A 22304-nucleotide genomic window follows, 5' to 3' on the forward strand; every position below is an offset into this window, starting at 1 on the left:
CTACACAAATTTCCTACTTATTACATGGGGTTTCTTCTTCTTCACGATAGTTGGAGCACACTACCTATGCAATTTTACCTGGGCTAAGGTATTGCCTACCTCCTACAAACGTAACAATACTTTCTGAAGGCACTGTATACACACTGACACACACACACACACACACACACACACACACACACACACACACACACACACACACACACACACACACACACACACACACACACACACACTTACTCTCTCTCTCTCTCTCTCTCTCTCTCTCTCTGTCACCACCTGCTGGCCGTTTGTATGCTGGTTGTACTGTCATGGCGTCTGCTTGTGGAGGCCTGTGAGTGCTCTGTGTTGTTGCTCCATTCCCCCCCCCCCCCCCTGTTTTCCCCCCTCTGTGTCCTTGTGCCTGTTCGTGGAGTCTTCCTGGTGATTCCCATATACGTTGAGACGGGAGAGAGCCGGAGAGCACAGGGTGATCGCTGGTAAGGGTTCGCCGTTTTTGGGCGTCGCCCGATCGGTGTTTGCTCCTTCATCTTAAACCTCTATTTCCTTTTTTTCCTTTCGTTTATCCTTCCTTCAGTTTGTTTTGTTGCCTCCCTTTTCCAAAGTTAGGGGAATCGGAGAGGTCTGATTGCTTCCCATTCCCGGAGTTCGGGTAGGGAAGATTGTATTATATATTCACCCTCCCCGAGTTGGGGAGGGGTTGTAAGTGCAGCTGTTCCAGCCTGGCAGCTGCACTATCTCGATTTACGGCCTTTCAGAGCCTGACCCGTAAGCACGGGTTCTTTTGTGTACCTCCGGAACGTGAGGTTAGTGTCGAGGACGTTGTCCTCGCAACCGGTCGTGTTGTCGGGATCGACAAGGTTGTTGCCGCTTCGCGGATGAACAAGCGGATCGTTATTTTTTTGTCCGACGTGGATTGTGTCCCACAAATTGTCGAACAGGGTTTGACAATCGATCCAGATTTATTTGTAATGATTTCCCCACTAGATAGCCCAGCGATAAAAGTCGTGATATCAAATTGCCCCCCATTTGTATCCGACGATGTACTAATTAAAGAGTTGGCCCGATACGGTATCATCGTGTCTCGTATCTCCATGATTCCCTTTGGGTCACGAAACAACGATTTAAGGCACGTGGTTTCATTCCGGCGGCAAGTGTTTATGATTTTAAAAAATTCCCAGAAGGATTTAAACCTTATAATAAAATTAAAACATCAACAGAACGAATATACAGTGTACGTGTCCACCAACGTTCTAAAATGTTTTGGCTGCGGACAATTTGGGCATGTTAAGCATGACTGCCCCCGAAAAGAGAATTCTCCACAAGTGCAACCTCCCCTCCGAACCGGGAATAAGCAACCCCCCCACCTTTCCACCACCGGTCCAAACCCTTCCACCACTGACCCAAGCCTTCCCACCACCGAACCAAGCCCTCCCGCCGCCGAACCAAGCCCTCCCACCACCGACCCGAACCTTCCCACCATCGACCCAAGCCTTACCACCACTGATCCCAATCTGTCCACCACCGACCCAAGCCCTCTTACCACCAATCCAAACCCCCCCGCCGTACCCCCTTCCCCTCCCCTTGAAACAGGGGCCCCTCCCTCTACTGAAGGATCTAATTGCAGCCATCTCCTGTTAACTATAGATCTCACCCCCCAGGCGACATCGTCCAATCACAGCTTGTTGCCTGCTATAACTGATCCTACCTCTCCCGCCGTGGTAGCCGATGGGAATCCCCTCCCGATGATCACGTCCTCCCCCCCCCCCTCCCCCCAAACCCTTGCAATCTCTTCCCACTAACCAGGACGAGTTTCAATTAGTCTGCCCAAAAGGAAAAAGACATCTGCAAACAACAGATGAAAACGGTCATCTCTTTAAAAAACCTACAACTGAAAACCGACAGCCCCCCCTCTCTGGCCTATATTTGTCCCTCGTCACAGAAAATCGTTTCTCGGTATTGGAGGACATAGATGTGGATGAATCCTCGCCCTTGTCTACTGACCTAGAAACTGATATGGTTGAACCGCAAAAATTAGTACCCCCCCCCCCTCCCCTGAAGATGCCCTCCCCGTCCCCCCCCCCCCCCTCTATGGACTATGCCCCATCCGATAACGTGGAGGGATGTGATGACGGTGAGGAGATAAATGATGAAAACCAGTGTGACACACCATCTGAGCCATCTGATATAGATGACTCTGTTAGTGAATGTGGTAGCCTCAAGGAAGAAGAAATCCCTCCAATCCCTCCCTCCGAGATAAAAAGGTTTCTTAAGGACACATTCCGAAAAAGGAATGTTGTAATAGAAACCTTTTTTCCGGAGCTACCTGATTTTATACATTCCGCTAGACTGATGGTAAAACGGCCCCACGTTTTTAATTTCAATTCCTCCCAACGTCACCGTTTAAAGAAGTGGTCGCAAAAAGCTAAGAATGAACTGCTATCAAAAAATTGAGTGGTGGTCACTCCTCCTTATAGCTGTAATGAGTTTTTCCATTTGTAGCTTGAATATTAACGGAGGATGTAGCTCTGTCCGTAAAGTTCAAGTAAGGGATTTTTTATTACAGAAGAAAGTTGACATTGCCCTCTTACAAGAGACCCATGCCAACGACTACTGTGTCGCAGAGTGGTGTAGGCTCTTCCCCGGCCTGTCCTTCTTTAGTAACGGTGACTCCCGCAAAGGCGGTGTCGCAATAATTCTTAGCCCCTCCTTTTCGCCTTCATCGCTTAAATTCGACGAAATACACAAGGGATCCCTAGCATCCCTAGAATTCCACTACTGTGGAAAATTCTATACTATTTTTAATATCTATGCCCCAAGTACGCCTGTAGCTCGGCGAGTTTTTTTTAATGACCTTGGGACACACCTAGCGTCCCTCGACAGCCAAAACGCCCTAAAAAACCAAGACAATCATGTTTGTATTGGTGGAGATTTTAACTGCACCCTTCAACCCCAACTAGACAGGAACAGTGCAGAGCCCCATTCTGCCTCCACAATCCCTCTCACCAAATTTTTAAAACAAATGAATTTGACAGATATATGGCGGGTACAGCACCCATCAATCAGGCAATACACATGGTGTCGATGCATTCAGGGTAATATTGTACTTGCTCGCTTGGACAAGTTTTATATTAATCCTCCACTTGAACGCCTCGTTCTGTCATCCAAAATTTGCCCATCAGGATTCTCGGACCACAGCGCAACATTTCTCAAAATTTCTGCCCCCTGCCCGAAACACAAGAGTGCTTTTTGGAAATTTAATAACAACTTACTTGATGATAGTACCTTTAAGGACATTTTTCCGGAAATTTGGAATATTCTGGTTGCCTCCGAAGGGAATTTCTCAAACCTCAGACAATGGTGGGATAATGCCAAAAACGCACATCAGACTGTTCTGCCAACAATATCGTGCGTATGGTGTTCAAGAGGAAAGAAAAACCACAACCTTACTTGAAGATGAAATCCTGGAATTACAGGAACAGCTTCAGGGAACCGCAAGTGTGAGCTACCAGGGAATGAGGCAACAAATCCATGGAAAAACGGCCTTACTGAATTCCATATCCGAAAGGCGAGCACAAAATGCTTTATTGCGCCTGAAGATGAGGTACATACACGACCTTGATGCTCCAACCAAATTCTTCTTCAGCCTTAAAAGGGGGGCCTCTTCGTCAATGATTACACGCTTGCTCCATGATGGGGAACTCCTTTATGAAGATGGCAGAATCAGGGAATGTGCCCGGAAACATTTTAAACAACGGTTTATGCGACATGACATTAACCAGGATGCAATATCGGAACTTGTTTCTAACCTTCCAACATTGGCGGAGGATCAGAAGCAGCAGTTGGAGGATCCTCTTAGGTTACCTGAGCTCACCGCTGCCTTGAAGGCCTTGGAACCTGATAAAGCCCCTGGACTGGATGGGCTGACAAGTGAATTTTTCCAGTTTTTTTGGGACACCATTGGACCTCACCTACTGCGGGTATTGAATGAATGTTTAGAGGATGGACAACTGCCGTGGAGTTGCCGGAGAGCAGTCACCACCTTAATTCCTAAGAAAGCGGACACTCAACTTATAGAGAACTGGCGTCCTATTTCTGTTTTATGTACGGATTATAAAATTTTAGCCAAAGCCTTGTCTAATCGAATGAAACCTTTTATGAATGTACTAATAGGAGAACATCAATCCTTTTGTATTCCTGGACGTACTATTTTTAATAATATCTTTCTTATCCGTGATACCATTCGGTTTTGTAACAATTTTAATATGAATGTTGGTCTGTTTTTTATTGACCAAGGAAAAGCCTTTGACTGTATTGACCACATGTACCTTTTTAGAGTTTTAGAGAATTTTGGGTTTGGACCTATTTTTATCTCGTACGTTAAACTTTTGTATTGTAATATATCCAGTGTTCTTAAAATTAATCAAGTATTGTGTAGCCCCATTGCTGTACAACGGGGAGTACGGCAAGGTTGCCCGCTATCTGGACTTTTATACTCTCTTGCCATCGAACCTCTTCTGCTCCAATTACGTACGCACATTTCTGGCTTCACTGGATCAATTCTTACCACACCGCTAAAAGTCTCTGCCTATGCAGATGATGTCTGTATTTATATAAAAAATAGTACTGACGTCACTGCGGTGGCTCAGGCACTAAAAACATATTGTCAGGCTTGTTCAGGCCAGGTAAACTGGAAGAAGAGTGAAGCCCTTTGGATAGGACCTGGAGATTGCCCGCCAATTGTCCTACCAGGAGGAGTGAACTGGCAGAAAAGTGGCATTAAATACCTCGGTATTTTCCTCGGAGACAACACCTTTGAGCAGCAGAACTGGGTGGGATTACCAGACAAGGTAATGGCAAAACTGGCCCGCTGGAAAGGACTTCTTTTCCAACTTTCGTACCGCGGAAGAACTCTCGTCATTAACAATCTTGTCGCCTCTATGCTATGGCATAAGATGATATGCCTACAACCGCCTGGGAGCCTTCTTATTACACTGCAAAAGAGCATTGTCGACTTTTTCTGGAGCGGGAAACACTGGCTCCAACCCCCCGTGGCATACTTGCCACTCGCTGAAGGTGGCCAAGGTCTTATTGATATCCGCAGCCGGATTATGGTCTTCCGGCTTCATATCGTGCGCCAACTTGTATATGGAGATGAAGCCCTACTCTGGAGGCCTCTGGCTAACTGCATATTACAGCTTACATGCAAGCTGGGTTACGACCGAGAACTTTTCTTAATGAACCCTCATCAATTCGATTCATCCTTGCTGCCCACCTTTTACCAAGGGGTGATGAACGCCTGGCAAGCCCTGTCCTTTTCCCGTGAAATGGCAACATACAACATGGAAATGTTGTTGAACGAGCCCCTATGCTACAACCCCTTCCTGGAAAACAGCTTGAATAATAGGGGACTCGTTCAACGTTTTGTTGATGCCAAGCTGCTGCGAGTGAAAGACCTCATGACAGAGTCTGGGAGCTGCCGGCTGAGTGCTGCCGCTGTGGCACAAAAAACCGGAATAAAATCTGTCAGGATCATCTCTCGGTTCCTTCAAGGGATATCCACAACGTATCGTAATACCTGCGAGGAACTTGGCCCTTCCCCCGAGGAAACAGCGGGTGACTTCCCCAAACTCCTAGTTTTCAGCCCGCCACTTAATCTGTCCCCTGGCCTGAACAGCCCTGATGATACTGCATTATCCCTTCCCGCCTTTCCAAAGAAAACTCTGTACAACGCGTACGTTAAAATTTTATACGCAAAAACATTTTCTGAGCACCCGAGGCTTCGATGGCGGGATGTTTTACCCCCAATACCACCCAATTGCCCCAATTGGCGAAGTTTTTATCTCTTGCCTACTCCAAAGTATGTTGGAGATATTCAATGGAAACTTGTACACTGGATTTTACCTTATAATGTTTTACTGAACCGGTTTTCTACTGCTAACTCTAATCTATGCCCTTTCTGTGCATCCATTGAAACCCTACCGCATATATACCTGGAGTGTGAACGATTGCAACCTCTTTTTACATTCCTTCAGGAACGCTTTGTGAAGCTTGGTTCCCTCTTCAATCACAATGTTTTTATTTATGGTGTTTTAGGACCGTCTTCCCTTAGGAATGTGGTTTTAATGAATTTTTTAATTGGCCAGGCCAAGTTTGCAATTTATAAATCCAGGAAGAAAAAAATGGGAAACGCTTCTGACTCGTCATGTGATGTACTGCTCACCCTTAAGGCTCTTGTAAATGCAAGACTAAAGCTAGAGTACCGGTTTTTTAAAATGAACAAGAATTTAACATGTTTTAAAGAAAAGTGGGTTTTTAATGATGTCATATGCACACTTGATGATGATGATTTGAAAATAACCTTTCCTTGAGACCATTTTATTGTGTTTTGTTTCTTTGTGACTGAACATAACTGATTTTTTGTACTCTTGTAATAAAAGGAAGAAACAGTCAGTCTCTCTCTCTCTCTCTCTCTGTCACCACCTGCTGGCCGTTTGTATGCTGGTTGTACTGTCATGGCGTCTGCTTGTGGAGGCCTGTGAATGCTCTGTGTTGTTGCTCCATTCCCCCCCCCCCCCCCTGTTTTCCCCCCTCTGTGTCCTTGTGCCTGTTCGTGGAGTCTTCCTGGTGATTCCCATATACGTTGAGACGGGAGAGAGAGCCGGAGAGCACAGGGTGATCGCTGGTAAGGGTTCGCCGTTTTTGGGCGTCGCCCGATCGGTGTTTGCTCCTTCATCTTAAACCTCTATTTCCTTTTTTTCCTTTCGTTTATCTTTCCTTCAGTTTGTTTTGTTGCCTCCCTTTTCCGAAGTTAGGGAAATCGGAGAGGTCTGATTGCTTCCCATTCCCGGAGTTCGGGTAGGGAAGATTGTATTATATATTCACCCTCCCCGAGTTGGGGAGGGGTTGTAAGTGCAGCTGTTCCAGCATGGCAGCTGCACTATCTCGATTTACGGCCTTTCAGAGCCTGACCCGTAAGCACGGGTTCTTTTGTGTACCTCCGGAACGTGAGGTTAGTGTCGAGGACGTTGTCCTCGCAACCGGTCGTGTTGTCGGGATCGACAAGGTTGTTGCCGCTTCGCGGATGAACAAGCGGATCGTTATTTTTTTGTCCGACGTGGATTGTGTCCCACAAATTGTCGAACAGGGTTTGACAATCGATCCAGATTTATTTGTAATGATTTCCCCACTAGATAGCCCAGCGATAAAAGTCGTGATATCAAATTGCCCCCCATTTGTATCCGACGATGTACTAATTAAAGAATTGTCCCGATACGGTACCATCGTGTCTCGTATCTCCATGATTCCCTTCGGGTCACGAAACAACGATTTAAGGCACGTGGTTTCATTCCGGCGGCAAGTGTTTATGATTTTAAAAAATTCCCAGAAGGATTTAAACCTTATAATAAAATTAAAACATCAACAGAACGAATATACAGTGTACGTGTCCACCAACGTTCTAAAATGTTTTGGCTGCGGACAATTTTGGCATGTTAAGCATGACTGCCCCCGAAAAGAGAATTCTCCACAAGTGCAACCTCCCCTCCGAACCGGGAATAAGCAACCCCCCCACCTTCCCACCACCGATCCAAACCCTTCCACCACCGACCCAAGCCTTCCCACCACCGACCCAAGCCTTCCCACCACCGAACCAAACCTTCCCACCACCGAACCAAGCCTTCCCGCCGCCGAACCAAGCCCTCCCACCACCGACCCGAACCTTCCCACCATCGACCCAAGCCTTACCACCACTGATCCCAATCTGTCCACCACCGACCCAAGCCCTCTTACCACCAATCCAAACCCCCCCGCCGTACCCCCTTCCCCTCCCCTTGAAACAGGGGCCCCTCCCTCTACTGAAGGATCTAATTGCAGCCATCTCCTGTTAACGATAGATCTCACCCCCCAGGCGACATCGTCCAATCACAGCTTGTTGCCTGCTATAACTGATCCTACCTCTCTCGCCGTGGTAGCCGATGGGAATCCCCTCCCGATGATCACGTCCTCCCTCCCCCCCCCCCTCCCCCCAAACCCTTGCAATCTCTTCCCACTAACCAGGACGAGTTTCAGTTAGTCTGCCCAAAAGGAAAAAGACATCTGCAAACAACAGATGAAAACGGTCATCTCTTTAAAAAACCTACAACTGAAAACCGACAGCCCCTCCTCTCTGGCCTAGATTTGTCCCTCGTCACAGAAAATCGTTTCTCGGTATTGGAGGACATAGATGTGGATGAATCCTCGCCCTTGTCTACTGACCTAGAAACTGATATGGTTGAACCGCAAAAATTAGTACCACCCCCTTCCCCCCCCCCCCTCCCCTGAAGATGGCTCATTTCTCTCCCTCCCCGTCCCCTCCCTCTATGGACTATGCCCCATCCGATAACGTGGAGGGATGTGATGATTGTGAGGAGATAAATGATGAAAACCAGTGTGACACACCATCTGAGCCATCTGATATAGATGACTCTGTTAGTGAATGTGGTAGCCTTAAGGAAGAAGAAACCCCTCCAATCCCTCCCTCCGAGATAAAAAGGTTTCTTCAGGACACATTCCGAAAAAGGAATGTTGTTATAGAAACCTTTTTTCCGGAGCTACCTGATTTTATACATTCCGCTAGACTGATGGTAAAACGGCCCCACGTTTTTAATTTCAATTCCTCCCAACGTCACCGTTTAAAGAAGTGGTTGCAAAAAGCTAAGAATGAACTGCTATCAAAAAATTGAGTGGTGGTCACTCCTCCTTATAGCTGTAATGAGTTTTTCCATTTGTAGCTTGAATATTAACGGAGGATGTAGCTCTGTCCGTAAAGTTCAAGTTAGGGATTTTTTATTACAGAAGAAAGTTGACATTGCCCTCTTACAAGAGACCCATGCCAACGACTGCTGTGTCGCAGAGTGGTGTAGGCTCTTCCCCGGCCTGTCCTTCTTTAGTAACGGTGACTCCCGCAAAGGCGGTGTCGCAATAATTCTTAGCCCCTCCTTTTCGCCTTCATCGCTTAAATTCGACGAAATACACAAGGGATCCCTAGCATCCCTAGAATTCCACTACTGTGGAAAATTCTATACTATTTTTAATATCTATGCCCCAAGTACGCCTGTAGCTCGGCGAGTTTTTTTTAATGACCTTGGGACACACCTAACGTCCCTCGACAGCCAAAACGCCCTAAAAAACCAAGACAATCATGTTTGTATTGGTGGAGATTTTAACTGCACCCTCCAACCCCAACTAGACAGGAACAGTGCAGAGCCCCATCCTGCCTCCACAATCCCTCTCACCAAATTTTTAAAACAAATGAATTTGACAGATATATGGCGGGTACAGCACCCATCAATCAGGCAATACACATGGTGTCGATGCATTCAGGGTAATATTGTACTTGCTCGCTTGGACAAGTTTTATATTAATCCTCCACTTGAACGCCTCGTTCTGTCATCCAAAATTTGCCCATCAGGATTCTCGGACCACAGCGCAACATTTCTCAAAATATCTGCCCCCTGCCCGAAACACAAGAGTGCTTTTTGGAAATTTAATAACAACTTACTTGATGATAGTACCTTTAAGGACATTTTTCCGGAAATTTGGAATATTCTGGTTGCCTCCCAAGGGAATTTCTCAAACCTCAGACAATGGTGGGATAATGCCAAAACGCACATCAGACTGTTCTGCCAACAATATCGTGCGTATGGTGTTCAAGAGGAAAGAAAAACCACAACCTTACTTGAAGATGAAATCCTGGAATTACAGGAACAGCTTCAGGGAACTGCAAGTGTGAGCTACCAGGGAATGAGGCAACAAATCCATGGAAAAACGGCCTTACTGAATTCCATATCCGAAAGGCGAGCACAAAATGCTTTATTGCGACTGAAGATGAGGTACATACACGACCTTGATGCTCCAACCAAATGCTTCTTCAACCTTAAAAGGGGGGCCTCTTCGTCAATGATTACGCGCTTGCTCCATGATGGGGAACTCCTTTATGAAGATGGCAGAATCAGGGAATGTGCCCGGAAACATTTTAAACAACGGTTTATGCGGCATGACATTAACCAGGATGCAATATCGGAACTTGTTTCTAACCTTCCAACATTGGCGGAGGATCAGAAGCAGCAGTTGGAGGATCCTCTTAGGTTACTTGAGCTCACCGCTGCCTTGAAGGCCTTGGAACCTGATAAAGCCCCTGGACTGGATGGGCTGACTAGTGAATTTTTCCAGTTTTTTTGGGACGCCATTGGACCTCACCTACTGCGGGTATTGAATGAATGTTTCGAGGATGGACAACTGCCGTGGCGTTGCCGGAGAGCAGTCACAACCTTAATTCCTAAGAAAGCGGACACTCAACTTATAGAGAACTGGCGTCCTATTTCTGTTTTATGTACGGATTATAAAATTTTAGCCAAAGCCTTGTCTAATCGAATGAAACCATTTATGAATGTACTAATAGGAGAACATCAATCCTTTTGTATTCCTGCACGTACTATTTTTAATAATATCTTTCTTATCCGTGATACCATTCGGTTTTGTAACAATTTTAATATGAATGTTGGTCTGTTTTTTATTGACCAAGGAAAAGCCTTTGACTGTATTGACCACATGTACCTTTTTAGAGTTTTAGAGAATTTTGGGTTTGGACCTATTTTTATCTCGTACGTTAAACTTTTGTATTGCAATATATCCAGTGTTCTTAAAATGAATCAAGTATTGTGTAGCCCCATTGCTGTACAACGGGGAGTACGGCAAGGTTGCCCGCTATCTGGACTTTTATACTCTCTTGCCATCGAACCTCTTCTGCTCCAATTACGAACGCACATTTCTGGCTTCACTGGATCAATTCTTACCACACCGCTAAAAGTCTCTGCCTATGCAGATGATGTCTGTATTTATATAACAAATAGTGCTGACGTCACTGCGGTGGCTCAGGCACTAAAAACATATTGTCAGGCTTGTTCAGGCCAGGTAAACTGGAAGAAGAGTGAAGCCCTTTGGATAGGACCTGGAGATTGCCCGCCAATTGTCCTACCAGGAGGAGTGAACTGGCAGAAAAGTGGCATTAAATACCTCGGTATTTTCCTCGGAGACAACACCTTTGAGCAGCAGAACTGGGTGGGATTACCGGACAAGGTAATGGCAAAACTGGCCCGCTGGAAAGGACTTCTTTTTCAACTTTCATACCGCGGAAGAACTCTCGTCATTAACAATCTTGTCGCCTCTATGCTATGGCATAAGATGATATGCCTACAACCGCCCGGGAGCCTTCTTATTACACTGCAAAAGAGCATTGTCGACTTTTTCTGGAGCGGGAAACACTGGCTCCAACCCCCCGTGGCATACTTACCACTCACTGAAGGTGGCCAAGGTCTTATTGATATCCGCAGCCGGATTATGGTCTTCCGGCTTCATATCGTGCGCCAACTTGTATATGGAGATGAAGCCCTACTCTGGAGGCCTCTGGCTAACTGCATATTGCAGCTTACATGCAAGCTGGGTTACGACCGAGAACTTTTCTTGATGAACCCTCATCAAATCGATTCATCCTTGCTGCCCACCTTTTACCAAGGGGTGATGAACGCCTGGCAAGCCCTGTCCTTTTCCCGTGAAATGGCAACATACAACATGGAAATGTTGTTGAACGAGCCCCTATGCTACAACCCCTTCCTGGAAAACAGCTTGAATAATAGGGGACTCGTTCAACGTTTTGTTGATGCCAAGCTGCTGCGAGTGAAAGACCTCATGACAGAGTCTGGGAGCTGCCGGCTGAGTGCTGCCGCTGTGGCACAAAAAACCGGAATAAAATCGGTCAGGATGATCTCTCAGTTCCTTCAAGGGATATCCACAACGTATCGTGATACCTGCGAGGAACTTGGCCCTTCCCCCGAGGAAACAGCGGGTGACTTCCCCAAACTCCTAGTCCTCAGCCCGCCACTTAATCTGTCCCCTGGCCTGAACAGCCCTGATGATACTGCATTATCCCTTCCCGCCTTTCCAAAGAAAACTTTGTACAACGCGTACGTTAAAATTTTATACGCAAAAACATTTTCTGAGCACCCGAGGCTTCGATGGCGGGATGTTTTACCCCCAATACCACCCAATTGCCCCAATTGGCGAAGTTTTTATCTCTTGCCTACTCCAAAGTATGTTGGAGATATTCAATGGAAACTTGTACACTGGGTTTTACCTTATAATGTTTTACTGAACCGGTTTTCTACTGCTAACTCTAATCTATGCCCTTTCTGTGCATCCATTGAAACCCTACCGCATATATACCTTGAGTGTGAACGATTGCAACCTCTTTTTACATTCCTTCAGGAACGCTTTGTGAAGCTTGGTTCCCTCTTCAATCACAATGTTTTTATTTATGGTGTTTTAGGACCGTCTTCCCTTAGAAATGTGGTTTTAATGAATTTTTTTAATTGGCCAGGCCAAGTTTGCAATTTATAAATCCAGGAAGAAAAAAATGGGAAACGCTTCTGACTCGTCATATGATGTACTGCTCACCCTTAAGGCTCTTGTAAATGCAAGACTAAAGCTAGAATACCGGTTTTTTTAAATGAACAAGAATTTAACATGTTTTAAAGAAAAGTGGGTTTTTAATGATGTCATATGCACACTTGATGATGATGATTTGATAATAACTTTTCCTTGAGACCATTTTTATTTTGTTTTGTTTCTTTATGACTGAACATAACTGATTTTCTGTACTCTTGTAATAAAAGGAAGAAACAGTCAGTCTCTCTCTCTCTCTCTCTCTCTCTCTCTCTCTCTCTCTCTCTCTCTCTACCTCTCTCTCTACCTCTCTCGCTACCTCTCTCTCTCTCTCTCTCTCTCTCTCTCTCTCTCTCTCATTTGTTTATACACCAGGTCATTTGTCAGTTGCCCTCCCTCAATCAACCCCACTGTCGGTATTTTATCCTCTACCACCTTGTTCTTCCACTCTCTTTGAATAAGAATAACTAATAATATTGATTTCCAAGAAAGTCACCATTGCTCTTTGAAATTGTCGATAAACGGGTACAATTATTAATGAAGTAAAATCAGTACCAGTATTTGGGTCTATCTGTATTGGTTCAAGTTGATATATTATAACTCAGAGCACCTGGGCGCAGGCTTGAAATGGAAGGTGAACGGCATGAGGTATGGAACGTGACGTTAATTCACGAATCGAAAGGCATGCGCTCAGAGGAGAGGGAACGAGAACAGAAGATGATGAGGGAGGTGAGTGGACTGTTTATGACTGACATAGAACGTGCTCGATAATGGGGCCCACGGTACAACGTACATGGTCAATTGTGGGGTCGGTACAGGTTCAAGGGATAGTTGTGCTACGGAAATTTCCCCATTCAACACGTCCTATAAATTTACACCTGATACGTACTATTATAGCCATAATGGAGGGATTAGCTTATTAAGGTGGAGAGATTTTTTTTTTCTTTGTTCATTCCTTCCCAACAATTACAATAACACACACCATTCCTTCATTTCTGAGCCAATTGTCTTCACATTTGCCATCGAGTTACCCTGGTCCCTAATCTAAAAAGATCCCTAATCTTTTTTCGCCTTTTCCTATTTTAAGGGGTTAAAGGTGAAACACTAAAACCACACATTTTGCCACTCCCTTGAATTTGATAGTGATAAGATTTGGCACAAAAGTACATTTTTAAACAGCCCTGTAGAGATGTGTGTCCAGATTTTGGATCCGAGTAGGTTTCAGGATATCACAAGGGTCAAAGGTCAAAATTGTCACACAATTAAGGCTTTTGACCTGCCATGCCTCTGTTTCACTCAATCAACCGTCAAAATGATACCTTACCACAACTCCTATAGACTAAAGTATATAGACGTTGGGCTGGTATCCTCTTTTCATTTGACCAGGATCAACGTGGATGGGGAGCCGGGTGGGGGGGGACACATATTGCATTTGTTCGCGTGAATGTGTGCAATTCGAGTATTTTCGTTCATGCAATGTGGTTTAACGCTGTTTCTTGATGCGATTTTTCATACAGTCAACTTAAGCATTCCCAAAGCTATTTCTTCTTTTTTTCTTCCTTAATATTAGAAAACGCAATAGACATATTTTTCATCCTCAAATGGTCTTTTGGGATTACAAAAGGTTCCTCCATTGTACAAAAATGTGTTATTTTTCATAAATCATTTCCGTTTGTATTCATGAATATCACTTCTTAAGCATGTTTATTGGAGTCCACCTGGTCCAGTCCTGTGTGTGCATACCTATTTGTTCCTCAGCTCTACACTCGGCACTCAGACTACCTGGCCAGCCTTGTAGGTAATGAATTTGAGACGGTAAGTGAGCCGCAAGAAGGAGATCTTAAAGGGGAACCCAAGTGCGCAGACCACCTCAATGCTAATCTATCCTTTGATACCCTACAATATAGATATGATGTGTCTTTTTCCAATTTCCGATTTATAAAGTGGGTAATCTTGTGATTAAAAGTTGAAATATTATTATTATTATTCTTCTTCTTTACGGTTAGCTGTGAAGTCGCACCAGGAAGTTGACTGCCACTTTCGTATTGCTTTCGGGGTTAAGTTGTGGTACAATTTAACTGAAACAGTGATTACTTTTTGAAAACAAATATGCCGGGTCGATGCGTTTCATGCTACAATACAAACCGAAAACGGTTCCATGCTACACCAGTGGCCGAAAGATCCGAGGGTTGCCAGAAATTGGATGAGGTTTGTCCGAAATACCCGAGTGTAGATCGGGTCAACAAAATCTTTGCTTTTGTGCTCGGGACATTTTACAGAGCACTGTTATGAAGCAACAGAGATGGCTATACATCTAGTGGTTATCCGCCACGATTGAGAGAGGATGCCACCCTCACGATTAAGCGCAAGAACCAGCTGTCTCTCGAAACTGCAAGACCATCCAGCACCACTCCCCCCTCCGCAATCCCCCATCAACCTTCCCCTCAGCTAACAATACCCACGACCACCCTACACCTCCCTCCACCATTCCCACACAATCAACCATCACCCTATATTTCTAACAATACCCACGACTGCCCCACACCTCCCCCATAACACCACTCCCCCGTCCACTGTGGCATGGGACATCAACACCACATGACACGGCATGACCACAGCCATAAATGGTGTCCCGGGAAGGTATGAAACTGGACAATATTGTGTAACATGAAGGACACTTGGTCAGCCTGCGAAGGTGGGACAAAGCATTCGTCGCCCATTTAGTCGGCAGTGCCAGAGTGTGCTTGGACGGTGTACGTGCTGATTGGTGCCGTGTATGTGCTGATTCGTGCCATGTACATGCTGATGTGTGCCGTGTACATGATTTGTGCCGTGTACATGATTTGTGCCGTGTACATGCTGATTTGTGCCGTGTACATGCTGATTTGTGCCGTGTACATGCTGATTTTTGCAGTGTACATGCTGATTCGTGCCATGTACATGCTGATTTGTGCCGTGTACATGCTGATGTGTGCCGTGCACATGCTGATTTGTGCCGTGTACATGCTGATTTGTACCGCGTACATGCTGATTTGTACAGTGTGCATGCCGATTCATGCCGTGTACATGCCGATTTGTGCCGTGTAAGTGCCGATTCGTGCCGTGTCCATGCTGATTTGTGTGATGTACATGCTGATTCGTGCCATGTACATGCTGATTTGTGCCGTTTACATGCTGATTTGTGCGGTATACGTGCTGATTTGTGCCGTGTGCGTGCTGATTTGTACTGTGTGCATGCCGATCTGTGCCGTGTAAGTGCCGATTCGTGTCGTGTACATGGTGATTTGTGCCGTGTACATGCTTATTTGTGCCGTGTACATGCTAATTTGTGCGGTATACATGCTGATTTGTGTGGTGTGCATGCTTATTTGTGTGGTGTAAATGCTGATTTGTGCGGTGTACGTGCTGATTTGTGCCATGTATCTGCCAATTTGTGCGGTGTACATGCTGATTCGTGGTTTACATGCTGATTTGTGCCGTGTACATGCTGATTTGTGCCGTGTACATGCTGATTTGAGCTGTGTACATGATTTGTGTCATGTACATGATTTGTGTCGTGTACATGATTTGTGTCGTGTACATGATTTGTGTTGTGTACATGATTTGTGCTGTGTACATGCTGAGTCGTGCCATGTACATGCTGATTTGTGCCGTGTACATGCTGATTTGTGCCGTGTACATGCTGATTTGTGTCACGAACATGCTGTTTTGTGCCGTGTAAGCGCCGAGTCGTGCTGTGTACATGCCGATTCACGCTGTGTTTGTGTTTATTCATGCCGTGTACGTGATGAGTCGTACCGTGTACGTGGAGTGTTGTGCTGTGTATGTGCTGATCCATACCGTTTATGTTCTGCGTTGTGCCGTGTACATGCCGAGTCATGTCATGTACGTGCTGAGTCCATTCTGTGACGCGTCAGTGACGTATTTCTTCTGGAGTAATATAACTGATTTATAAATTAATACAAAATCTCTGATAAACTGTCAGTTGAACAGAATGAACAAAACTTACCAATGTGTAGTGAACTTGGACCGGTGTTTTCATCTGCACTGGGAACATAACACCGCCATCTTCTTCTTGACTAACACCACATTCGTCTGATTCGCTCACAAAAGGGATCAAAACGATAAGGCTCCACAATTCCCCCAAAAGCGTTTCCATCACTAATTTTGGCTCCAATAGTTTCTTCACAATCCCACCGATCCGTTTCAACATACTCAGAACTTTCACAGTTGAAAATGACGATGAAATCGGTATCGGAATCCGAGCTCGACGTGCACTGTTCTCTATGCAAAACCTCCATTTGGATCGAGTTGAGTTCATAATGTGACGTCACTGGCGAGATTGAAAATGGACACTCCAAGGCTTTTTCGACGCATTGTGATTGGCAAAAAGAAATAACTAAAATTTTCACTTCAAATTAGACCGTGATTAATGATTTTCAATGGTTTTCAGGAAAAGAAAATTGCATTTGGGTTCCCCTTTAAGGGTTTTCAGTTTGATCGAAAGTCCACTTTCATTATTCCTGAATTTTAAAAGAAAACTCTGAAATCACGTGTAATTCTAATATGTTCATATTTGCCTTATTTCCCAGCCTGCTCCTGGAATCCGCCGCCTGCTGGTGAATGGTGAGATTGGTAAGTAAAGATAACAGACACAGATTCACAATCGCATCGCTTGTTTTCCACTTGACCAGAGTGAAGACACAAGTTACCTTCCTAGCATGGCTCCAATATACCACACAAGAGGTGGCTGGATGTAACCGTTTTGGTCACATCTAATTGCCAACGATACGTTAAAAAAACATGAAAACGTCGCACATCGCACATCGCAAACTCGGCGCATCCCCGGAACGGTCTTTACTTGGACACGTGTAGCAGATAATGTAAGATCAAGTTCATCAATAAGAACGTGCAGCACACCATGAGACCAAATGTTCAACGGGATGGCTCCATGGGATTGTTGGAATACATTAATAATGAATATACTTGTTAAATGCATTGTGATACAAGCTTCACACTATCGTTTGATTCTGGACTATAAGAGTGTTGTACTATCATGAGGGACTTTCGACCTTATAAGATTCCTTGACAGACAAAAAGGAAACCTATTGGAGACGTTCATACGTGTAACCAAAAACAGATGAACAACTTTTCCCATTGGTATTTCTCCATTAACCTTTGGATGTAGTGATTGGGCCTCGGAGGCCCACAAGGTTTTTTTTGTTGCAAAAACTATGCTGTACAATTATTTTTTTTGGGAATGAGCCTCATTTTCACCGACGTTCATGTTGTTACACAAAATTCAGTGACATAAATCAATAAAAAATTCATCCAGGCTCGTGGGAAAATCTTCATTCTTCACTTAAAAATAAAAAATATAACCACCTTTAGAGGCCATTTTTCCCCGCAAAGCGGGGGTTGGCCTTTTTCGGGAACCGTGGTTGTTGTTTTTCGGTCCCCTTTTTGAAGCAATGTTTTACGGCCGGATGCCCTTCCTGACGCCAACCCTTTTTGCCGCCTTTAACGACAAACAGGGAATTACCAGTGAGCTGGTACTCAATTAGCCGACCTCGGAAGGATGACAGGCTGAGTCAACCCCCCTGGCGTTAATTCAGCGATCGACCGGGATTCGAACCCAGGATCCTAGGATCCTAAGCTGGCACCCTAGCCGCTAGCCCAACACCTAGGCCTAATGCTAGCCCAACTCTTCACTTATAACCTGAAAATCCGAAACGAATGCAGGCCCGGGGCCTTCGAGGCCCTGCATAAATGTTGTTGTACTACTATGTTATATCATTATTTTCTTGATATGAGCCTCATTATATGCTCCGATAACTTGGTTACAAATAATTCAGTGACAAAAATATGAAAATAAAAAACTTTACACAAATACATTCGTGGGGCCTCCGAGGCCCAGTGGCTGCATCGGTTTAGGATTTTTGACAGTTGTGGACATATACATTCTAAATAAAAGGATCATTGAAGCATATTTTTTGAGCAAATACTCCTCCATGAGCCTCAACTTTTTAGAGAAAAAAAAGTTGAAAAACCAAGAACAAAGATTCATTACTCTTGGTTTGCAAAAAAAAAAAAAAAGATTCATTACTCGTGTGGGATTCTTCCAACTAATAGGATCAATCATTCACATTTTCTGAGCAAATACACATCTATGAGCATCGACTTGGATTTAAAAGGATATGAAAGAAAAAAAATCAATAAAAAATGAAAGAAAACATCACACGAATACATCCATTGGGCCTCCGCGGCTCAATAGCTGCATTTATGTAGGATTTTTCACACCTGCATCTAAGGGTTAAATAGGCTGATGGGGGTTGTTGTTTTTTTTTTTTTTGTATACAGAATCGAGGCTCGTGAAAGAGCTAACATTTATCACACAAACAAATCAAACAGACAAACAAACAAAGTCTATAAAAGGGGAGCGGTAGACAAGATGGGGAGAGAAGGGGAAGCACATAAACACAACATTTGAGAGCAGGGACATCGGGAATGTGTGGGAGGGAGAGGGCTTGGGGGAAGGCGGCGTGGGAAGGGGGGTGGGATAAGTATAAACACAAGGACACCAAGGACTTCCAGGAAAGAAGTTGGTATTTCAAAAAAGTGGATTTGGGGTGAAATTAGCAGGGGTATCAAAGATCAAGGTTTTGGATGGGGGAAGATAAGAGATGGTGGTGAACAGCTGTTTTAAAGACCTGGAGGGAGGAGTGGGATTGAAGAGAGTGAGGGAGTTTGTTCCAGAGGTGGGAGAAAAGTGGAATGAAGGAGTGAAGGTGAGCAGAGAGTCTTGATTTTGGCAGTTTAACCATAAGAGGGTTGCAGGCAGATCTTGTGTGACTTGTAGGAATATTTGGGGGACAGAGCCCAGAGAGAGCTGGAGGAACAAGGCTGGAGAGGAGTCGGTAGAAGACAGAAAGACCACCAACCTGCCTGCGGTGAGTAAGTGAAAGGCCCTCGGAGGTAGCTTCATCCGGGGAGATTCCAATGATTCTGAACGCTTTGGTTTCAACAGTGTGAAGACGAGCTAGGTGTGAGGCAGGAGCACCAGCCCAGAGGGGAGAGCAGTATTCCATTGAGCTGCGGATGAAAGCCTTGTATGTGGTGAGGAGCTCAGGTGTGCCAAGGAAGGACGTCGCACGACGGAGGATGCCCAGTCGGCGAATGGCTTTGGAGGCCAGATTTGAAATGTGGTTTTCCCAGGAAAGATCATGGCAGATAGTGAGACCCAAAAGCTTGAGTGACAGAACTTCTTGGAGAGGATTATTCAGAAAGTAGATGGGAGGGTTGTCCAGTCGGTCTTTTCGGAGAGATATCGTAAGAGTGTGAGATTTGTCAGGATTGAAAGACATGTTCCACTTGTTTGCCCAGTCTGTGATTTTGTCCAGGTCTGCAGAGAGTGAGGAGGCTGCAGACTGCCGATCTGAGGGATGAGGAATGGAGCGGCAGAGAGTGGAGTCATCAGCAAAGAGATAGAGAGGATTTTCAAGAGAGTCGGAGAGATCATTGATGAAGACCAGAAAAAGCACAGGGCCCAGAACACTGCCTTGGGGTACTCCAGCCTGAACAGGAAGAGGAGATGAGAGAAACCCATTCGGGGCCACACGTTGACTACGACTCGAGAGGAAGTCCGCCAGCCATGCGTGGAGATTTCCATGGATACCAAAGGAGGAGAGTTTGGTGAGCTGAGCGGGGTGCCAGACCGTATCGAAGGCACGTGATATGTCAAGGGAGACAGATCGAATTTTTCTTGTTTGGCATTGAGGACCTCCATCCATTGTTGAAACAGCAGAAGCAGCATGTCCAGAGTAGAGTGACCTGGTCTGAAACCAAATTGATGATCAGAGATCAAGCCATTGGAGAAGAGGAAATATTTCATATCCGAAGCAATGATGGATTCCATGACTTTGCTGATATTTGGGAGAAGGCTGATTGGTCTGTAGTTGCTAGGATCTGTTTTTGCACCGTTTTGTGTAAAGCGGTGATGTTGGCTGATTTCCAAGCAGATGGCAGATGACCTTGAGCAAAAGAGAGGGTGAAGAGAACCGAGAGAGGGAGTGAAAGAGCGGAAGAACAGGATTTTACGACCCGTGGGCTGATGCCGTCAGGTCCAGTTGCAGAATCAGAGTCGAGGGTTGACAGAAACTTTTCCACCTTGTTAGGAGGAAAGGACACAGAGTGCAGGAGCAGCTGGGTACGATTGGGTACGGTGGGTACAGAGAGGGATGGGTTTGGGACAAGATTTAGAGGCAAACACAGAGTTGAGGCATTCAGCTTTTTCACTTGCTGAGTCAGCTGTGTAGCCATCTGAGGTAAAGGAGGGGATGGAGGGGGAACAAACACCAGAAATAGATTGGACCAGACGCCACCAGGATTTGAAAGAGGGAGACAGATAAGATAGTTCGGTCTTGAGAACGGAGAGATATTGTTTCCTGGCTCTTCTGAGGGTGGCCACACACTTGTTTCGGGCTTTGTGAAAGGAAATGAGATTTCCTTCCGTTGGATTTGCTTTCTAGGAGACGAAGGCAAGTTGTTTCTGTGCAACAGCCTCACCACAAGAATCCGTGTACCATGTATGGGAGGAAGGGTATGACAACTGAAGACGAGATGGGATAAATCTGTGCATGAGAGAGAGCAATTTGCTTTGGAAGAATTAGGGGTGGCCTAGAGGTACGCATACTTGCCTCGTAACTGTATAGCTTGGGTTTGAATCCCGACCCAGGTATAAAGTGCCATCCCGTTGTTTCACAGGCCGGGGGTTCATCAGTGTGTGCACCATCCCTCAGATGGGCGTTAAACTGGGCGTCTCATCTGCCGGCATTATTTTGTGGATGTTAAACATCCCACGGTGTCTTTCATGAAAAGTAGGCGAGCTATCGCCGGTACCATGAACAAATTACTAATTCCTGCCATAAAGACTGAGTCGAATGTCAGGCCTGGCCAGCCTGTTCATGAAAGACTTTGGGCAAGCATCCCCTGGCCAACACCACATGAGCGTGGGATTAACTGAGGTCGTTAAAGAAGAAGAAGATTCCTCCACTAAATGGTGTAATTAAGAGCAGTTTTCGGGTCTTACAAAGTCTGGATTTCTGATCTCTTCTGATCTCAATGGGTGTAAAGCCTGCTCCCTCCTTTATCAACAGATAGAAAATGATTTCGGATCTCTTCTGATTTCTCAATGGGTGTAAAGCCTGCTCCCTCCTTTATCAACAGATAGAAAATGATTTTGGATCTCTTCTGATCTCAATTGGTGGAAAGTCTGCTCACTACTTTATCAACAGATAGAAAATGATTTCGGATCTCTTCTGATTTCTCAATGGGTGTAAAGTCTGCTCACTCCTTTGTTAACAGATAGAAAATGATTTCGGATCTCTTCTGATTTCTCAATGGGTGTAAAGTCTGCTCCATCCTTTATCAACAGATAGAAAATGATTTCTGATCTCTTCTGATTTCTCAATGGGTGTAAAGTCTGCTCACTCCTTTATCAACAGATATGGGATAAATCTGTGCGTGAGAGAGAGCAATTTACTTTTGAAGAATCCCCAGGAAGAGTTGATTTCAGGGCAGTAGAGATGGGAGACCAGTCCAGATGATTGATGGCTGCTTGAAGACAGTGCCAGTCAGCCTGAGTGAAATGCCAGACTCGTCGACGCTGAGGAGGCTCTCTGAGAATGGCCAGAAAGATGTCCACTTTAAGAAGCAAATTATCAGATGAACCGATTGGAGCAGAAGAGGAGCAGCAGACATTTGCAGGGAAGTTCATCACAACCAAGTCGAGATGAGAAGATGCTCCATTGACTGAGGTCCTGGTC

At 45.2% G+C, this 22304-nt stretch overlaps 1 protein-coding gene across 7 annotated transcripts in view; it reads left to right on the top strand.

The window, feature by feature from the left end:
- MKS1 (MKS transition zone complex subunit 1) overlaps positions 1 to 22304 on the top strand; it is a 101437-nt gene that overhangs the window by 41912 nt on the left and 37221 nt on the right. For all 7 annotated transcript variants that reach the window (XR_010984899.2, XR_010984898.2, XR_010984900.2 and 4 more), the window contains exons 8-10: positions 13101 to 13209; positions 14239 to 14295; positions 17073 to 17115. Coding sequence is in view for 4 of the 7 variants with exons in the window: in XM_068119522.2 (XP_067975623.2) it covers positions 13101 to 13209; positions 14239 to 14295; positions 17073 to 17115 (209 nt within the window). In the remaining 3 variants the exon portion in view is untranslated. The remainder of the gene's footprint in view (positions 1 to 13100; positions 13210 to 14238; positions 14296 to 17072; positions 17116 to 22304) is intronic.

Source organism: Myxine glutinosa, chromosome 6, assembly GCF_964187855.1.
Source record: "Myxine glutinosa chromosome 6, kmMyxGlut1.1, whole genome shotgun sequence".
NCBI classification, from domain to species: domain Eukaryota; kingdom Metazoa; phylum Chordata; class Myxini; order Myxiniformes; family Myxinidae; genus Myxine; species Myxine glutinosa.